At 39.1% G+C, this 6,875-nt stretch overlaps 1 protein-coding gene across 1 annotated transcript in view; it reads left to right on the top strand.

Moving 5' to 3' along the window:
- Positions 1–3,129: 3,129 nt before the first annotated feature.
- Positions 3,130–6,875, top strand: part of LOC114066641 (spastin-like) — a gene marked incomplete at its 5' end in the record, with an annotated part of 17,110 nt that continues 13,364 nt past the window's right edge. Inside the window, 4 exons of the mRNA XM_027901473.1 lie at positions 3,130–3,204; positions 4,288–4,359; positions 4,873–4,948; positions 5,475–5,566. Coding sequence (XP_027757274.1) covers positions 3,130–3,204; positions 4,288–4,359; positions 4,873–4,948; positions 5,475–5,566 — 315 coding nt within the window. The remainder of the gene's footprint in view (positions 3,205–4,287; positions 4,360–4,872; positions 4,949–5,474; positions 5,567–6,875) is intronic.

Here is a 6,875-nt window from a genome sequence, read left to right as displayed (position 1 = left end):
CTGATCACGATTGCTATCAGTAGCTGTGTGGTGATAGCCATCTTGGGGAATGTAGGATCGATGTGTTAAAATACTGTCATAAAATTCCTTGTCTTCTGGTTAGTCAATGCTGGAGAAAGTGGCTGGGGCAAGAGCTTAAAAAAAACAAACCCCAAGCCAAAACCAAACCATCAAACCACAAACCCCTAAAAAAAAAAAAACCAACAAAACCTCCACGAAACAAACAGCAAGAACAAACAGACAAAAATCCTCACAGTTTGTGAGGCTTAGTGTTCCAGATAGCTATAACTGGTGTCCAGCCCTACGTGGCCATGTAAAGGTCAAAGATCTGAATTGGAAGAGTGAAACGGATGAGAACTGTATAAGTAAATTAGATCATGGCACTATCTGATTGGAAAAATGCTATATTGTTGCTGTGGTCATCTAACGTGTTGGTTAGACACTCTGAATAGTTTTTTCTAGCAGGAGAGAATGCAAAGAAGTGTAGTGAACAAGCAAGTACACTTAAGTACGTAACATTTAAGGGCAGATTTCCTCTTTATTTGGCAGCGTGGAAATTGGTCGTTTAGACTTTTACTGATCATAGATGATACCTCAGCTACTATTACTGCCTAGATCCAGGCCTGGTCTATATATTACTGGAGTTTTTGAAGTTACTTTAAAAAAAATCGAACTGGTCATTTTCTAAGGCCTAGTTTGCTAGAAGTGGCATGACTTTTTGCAGAAATTGTGTGTGGTGATTTACTGCAGTGCCTGGTGAGGCCCCACCTGCAGTACTGTGTACAGCTCTGGGGTCCCCAGCACAGGAAGGACACTGGCCTGTTGGAGTGAGTCCAGAGGAGGAGCACCAAGGTGATTGGAGGGATGGAGCACCTCTACTATGAGAAAAGGCTGAGAGAATAGGGATTATTAAGCTTGGAGAAGAGAGGGCTCCAGGGTGACCTTATTACAGCATTTCAGTACCTGAAGGAGACCTACAAGAAAACTGGAGGGGAGCTGTTCACAAGGGCAGGTAGTGACAGGACAAGGGGGAAAGACTTCAAACAAGACTTAGGTTTGGATGTTAAGAAGAAATTTTTCACTGTGAGGGTGGTGAGGTGCTGGAGACTTGTTGCACAGAGAAATTGTGGATGTGTGAGAGGTGTCCCTGCCCATGGCAGGAGAGTTGGAAGTAGATGATCTTTAAGGTCCCTTCCAACCCAAACCACTCTATGATTCTATGCTTATTGAAGCAAAATTGCTGTTTGTACTTTGTTGGCTTCTGGGTCTCATTTGTCACATTGACAGGTGACTGGAATTGCTCTGGTTTTCCTCTTAATGCAGCTTCTGGTTTTGAAGCATTGCAGGGAAGAAACCCTAAACCTGGCATAGCATCACAGAAATATTAAGCTTAAGGGAAACTTTGGCAATAAATGTGCATGCTCTGATGATGTTATGCAGAAGGAAAATGTCACTGTTCCACCTCTGTTATTACAGTGCTGTAGTGTGTCAAGTTTGTTGTTCAGTAACACTGATACAACGACCTGGGTGGGAAGGACTTTGAGATGTGAGGCTGGGAGTAGTTATGGCTCTTTTGCAGTAACAGGTGGTATTTTCAGTGAGGTTGTCTTCCTATTATTGTAGCTGGCCTGACCTCAGTGTAGGTTGAGATGTAATAGGAGCCAAGAATCCTGTGAATTTTTAAACTTTCTTTGGAAGAAGAGAGGTTGGTTTTATTCCTTGTAAATGAACATAGTACATGTAGCAAGTATAGGGGGATATTTAGTAAATTAACCCTAGTTAAGTTTTAACCCTAATGAGTTTTGAACTCAAGTTCATATTTAACAAGCCAATTAATGGTATTTTTTGGGGAGAGCAAGAGTTGAGGTGCATAAACAGAAAATGCCAGCTGCAGTCATTTCAGCAGTAAGATGCTAATGAAATGGTAGCAATTAGTTCAGATCATGATTAGTTGGTTAACAAAACCTGAAAAGCTTAATGTTTCTTGGTGATAAATGACAGTTGCAGCTGAACTGTGTAGGTGATTATCAAGGTGAGGAAGTTATAGATTGGGCCTGGGCTGTGTGAACATGATGGAATTTCCAAAGAATGATTTCAAACAAAGGAGTCAGACAGAAAATGCAGATGGTGGTGTGCAGCACGGAAAGCAGAAACACTGGAGTGTTCACTTAGTGAATAGGTGGGTAACCACTTTTAGTGATCAGAGTCAAGCACAAACAAAATGCTGTGGATGATGAAATAATAGAGAAAATGCATGTTAGTCATGGTAGAAATACAACACTGGTAATGGAGCTATTTGTTTTCATGGATATTGTTGAAAGAAATGTCTCCTGACAGAGCTGTTTAGACATGGGATGTATATATAAGAGATTCTCTACTTTTCCTTTTGCTTGTTTGGTGGAATTATTAGGACCTGGAAGGGAGGGGTGAGCGTGAGACCAAAAAAGGAACTCTGAAAGTTTTGAGGAAGGGAGTAAAGACAAAGTGCTGGAGAAAACAGGCAACAGTAACAACTAAGAGATGTGTTCTCTCTGAGAATTTTTACACTTGCTTGCTGTGATACTACATATGATTGGTGCTATGTTATGGTGTGGGAAAGATGAACCCAGTGCAAAGTGAGAGGGAGGAGATGACTATCAGTAGCATATAGAGGGAGTAGGTGGTTGTTAAGTAATATTCTAAATAGTTTTGTTGAAAGCTTGTCTTCTCAAGTTTCATTTAATAAAAAAGGAAAGATGGAGTTCTTCCATATGGAGATTGTAGGAACATTGCTTTAGCTCTCCTACTACACACCTGCAGTACCTCCTTTGTAACTGGAATTGGTGCTTTAAACTTGATAGGCTAGTCTGTCTTGTGGAGAGTGTTTTAAACTACTTTCACAGTGCATCCATGCACAGAACAAACATAATGTAATTTAACTGCTGTGTGGGAAACAATAGTGGTGTGCATTAGGTCAAGTTAGTCACAGAGAGCACAGCTCTCTCAAAGCCTGTACTGTTGTGGCACTGCTACTGTTACAAGCACTGCTAACCAGTGAGCCATTCCTCAGTCTTAGACCATTTTCTTACAAAGGCAAAGCACTGTTTTATTAAAGTCTTTGAAGATAACTTATGATGATGTGCTTTTCAGTTATTTACAGGTCTAAGAGCTCCTGCCCGTGGTTTATTGCTGTTCGGCCCACCAGGAAACGGGAAGACAATGTTGGTGAGAAAATTACTTCACGCATGAGTTGGTGGGCTTAAAATGTAACCAGGAAGGGTACCTTTTAGTTTGGCTTGTGTGGTAATAAACTGTATGTTCTTCTTGAATATGTATTATGGTGTCATTTTATATACAGAAATGTGAAATTGTTCCTAACTCTGGATTTTATGGAGAAATACATTTCGAAAATGGGGAGGGAGCACAGTAGCAAGAAAGAGGATTGTCTCACACACTGATGTGCGAAGAGTGTAAGGGCTGTTGAACTGTCGGGCTGCAGCTTGTTTTCTCAGCCTGATGTACTAGATTTGGGGAACTGGAGTGAAATGGCTGTGCATCAGCCAGGGAGCATTGAGTGTCCTGATGCAGCTGAGCTGGGCACAGCATCCTGCATCACATGGCATGGCTGCAGCTGCACACTCTCTTTGCTGGCACTAGAGCTGGATCAGCTCTGAAGTGCAGGAGTGTGAATGTTGAGGAGCCCCCTTAGGCTCAACTGTTGTGTTTTGCATACTAGAACATAATTGCTGATCACTAAAATTAAACTGTATAACCAGGCAATCATAATTTCTTGAATATGCTGAAATTGTTGAAGAAGGCAATCTTGAATGAGCATTCTGACTGAACTGATTGTATTTACTAGCTTTCAGGAAAGCTGCTTGTTTTATAGATAGGGTAAGGAGAAAAAAAAAAAACCCACCATAATTTTTAATGTGATTTGATCCAACTGCTGCCTTAAATTACCACACAAAATTAGTTAAAGTCGATTCAGATGTCTACTCAGGATAGATTGAAAGGAGTTGGGGTCTTGTATTCTTCAGTAAGCAAGTTGTACTTGGCTATGGAATAAATGTGATTAGAGAAGTCTAAGGGAGTCTGGAAATTTCTTTAGTGGTTTGCCTGCTTATCCGTTCTTATTTGTAAGTGGCCTGTACAGAAGTTTTCTGTCCCATTTACAAGGTGTTCTCTTTGAAGAAATAGGGTTTTTCAAAACCATAAATCAGGACATGAATGCTTGCTATGGAAGAAGAGAACTATCTTCAGTGTGATGTTTCAAAAAGTACTTTTTTTTTCCCCCCATTCTCCTAGGCCAAAGCAGTTGCTGCAGAGTCAAATGCTACTTTCTTTAATATAAGTGCAGCGAGCCTAACTTCAAAATACGTAAGTAGCAGCTGGAAATTATGTTGATCTGAAAACACACATCCTGTAGTTTGGTCTTGAGAAAGCTAGAGATGTCTGGGTCCTTGGTGACCTGTTAGCCTGTAGTGACCATAGTTTTTAAAAAGTGACTTGTGAAGTAAAAAAATTCAGTTTGTACTTGTGATAAATAATGTGAAAGGTTTTTGCACTTCAGGATGACCCTGACTGTCCTGTAGGTGAGTGGTTGTGGAGTTTTTCTTTTTTAAAAACTAAATTAAGTGGGTCCCAGCTACCTTTAACTCTCTTTAATTTAGGCACCAAAATCTCTTGACAGTTAACTGAATTGTGATCATAAGTGAAATTGTAATGCTTCTTTTAAGACATATGTAGCACTGAACTAGTGATAATCTGAGTGTGTATAAATGGACTGAGTACAACTGGCTATCAGCAAGGTTTTCTGTAGGCCACTTACATTGCTGTCTTGTGGTAAAAACTTTCTAAACTCCCTCCAAAACCAATTTATTGTTGTTTTAGGTTGGCGAAGGGGAGAAGCTGGTGCGTGCTCTATTTGCTGTAGCCAGAGAACTTCAGCCTTCTATAATTTTTATTGGTAAGACCTTAAATGTTGACTCTTGTTTATTTTCTTAAATAATCCTACTTATTAAATTGGAATAATTGGATAAACTTCTTTTGGGTAATTCTGCGCTGCAGGACAAGTGTCTCAGATGTGACCTTGTGGCTTATCAGTTGTTCCATACTAGAGCATGTTAAATTACTGTTTTGTTATTTAATTGGTGTTAATAGTGTGAAGAAATGCCCTCAGAACCACAAATACTGTGCTGACTCTACAGAGTAAGTCCATTTATTTATTAAACTTCAAACATGAATATTGGTTTTGCTTGTCCTCCGCTGCAGTTTTATCAGCAAGAATTTTTTTCCTCTCCTCTGTGCTTGGTATTACATAGTCAAAGGACAACACATTACACAAGCTTTTAAACTTTACTGAGATCTATCTGTCTCCTAAGAAATAAAGATGTGATCTCTCTTATGGAGCCCTGTGTTAGCAAAAGAACTTAGGCAAATATGAAGACTTTGATGTTGTATCCTTAATTAAGATGTAGTTCTTTGTTTTTTAGATGAAGTTGATAGCCTTCTATGTGAAAGACGAGAAGGTGAACACGATGCTAGCAGGCGTTTAAAAACAGAATTTTTAATAGCATTTGATGGTGTAAGTATTTAGTCTTGGGTATTGTTTGATTTAGCTGAATTGGCTAATGTAGTGGGTGCCAGTACAAGCTGTAGATAAAGTACAAAAGATTTGGCTGCTGGGGGCTTAACTCTGTCTCCCTTCTTTTTTCTGTTGCTGTTAATTTTTTACCTGCTTACTGTGGTATATTCTGGAAAACTCAATCTGAAGTTTAAGGTAGTAATCTGGAGATGAGCTGAAGTAACGGGTTGAAGAATGATGCACACAGAAGAAAGGATAAGAAATGGCAATAATAAAGGAGCTGTGAGGACAAACGTTCTTACAGAGCAGGAGGGACATTTGAGGGTTAGAGAGAGTTGAGGGTTTTTCTTGGCATTGTGAGCTAGAGAAGACAGGATACAGTATGAATATATTTAATAGCAGGTATGCATTATCCAAAAAAGAAGAACTAGGCTTCAGAGTGGGACACACACACAAATGAGTATCAGAATATTTTTCTGTCACACAGCACTGTTTTCTTGTATTGAAGAAATTTAGTTCATGTTCCATTAGCACAGTGGAATATTGCTTCAGTGACGAAGCAATAGTAATGAGGTACAGGAGGAGAAGATAACTATATGGAGAGACAACAAAATTGGGAAAAACTCCAAAATGGATGGATCAGGACAAGTAATGCAACATGATGGTGATATGCAGAAATTATTACACACACACAGTTTTCTCTTAGAACTAAAAGGGCAAATTAAACATAAATATTAAGTTAGCAAACTTTGCATTAAGGGTAACTATATCATACAACATTTTTGTGGAAGCTTTTGAACTTTGTAAGGTAGCAGTGAACTTTAGTCTATGAAGAATTGGAAACCAGGTGAATAACAACATGTCTCTGACACCCCAAAGTTTTCTCCAAGGTTTGGAAGCTATAAGTCTCCCTATTATTTGGTATAAAATTAAGTCTTACAATTGAGTGAATTGGGAGGGAAGTTTGCTGTATCTTCCTACTGTTGAACAGCTTCTCATTTTGATTCCCAGATTCTTGGGCGACCTGTTTTAGATGAATCTCTGATCTGGTGTAGTGGTTCTAGCTATAGTTTAAAGTTTTGATTCTCCCTCTGTAGGCTTCAAAACAATCTTTGGTATTAAAACTACAACAGTAGGAAGTCTAGCTTTTAAAACGTAATTATCTCTGGATGACTTAACTTCTGAGTGCCTTTTATAGTATCAAGTTTCTCCAGCAAGACTTGTCAAGCAATATAACTTGGGCATAGTATCAGTGTCCTCTGTTTACATTCTTTTTTCTTTTTTTTCTCCTTTCTTTTTTTTTCTCCTT

The sequence above is a fragment of the Empidonax traillii genome, unplaced genomic scaffold, assembly GCF_003031625.1.
Source record: "Empidonax traillii isolate 1590-97213 ecotype Southwest subspecies unplaced genomic scaffold, ASM303162v1 scaffold786:size292376, whole genome shotgun sequence".
In the NCBI taxonomy this organism is placed as follows: domain Eukaryota; kingdom Metazoa; phylum Chordata; class Aves; order Passeriformes; family Tyrannidae; genus Empidonax; species Empidonax traillii.
This window is presented reverse-complemented; position numbering and strand designations above follow the sequence as displayed.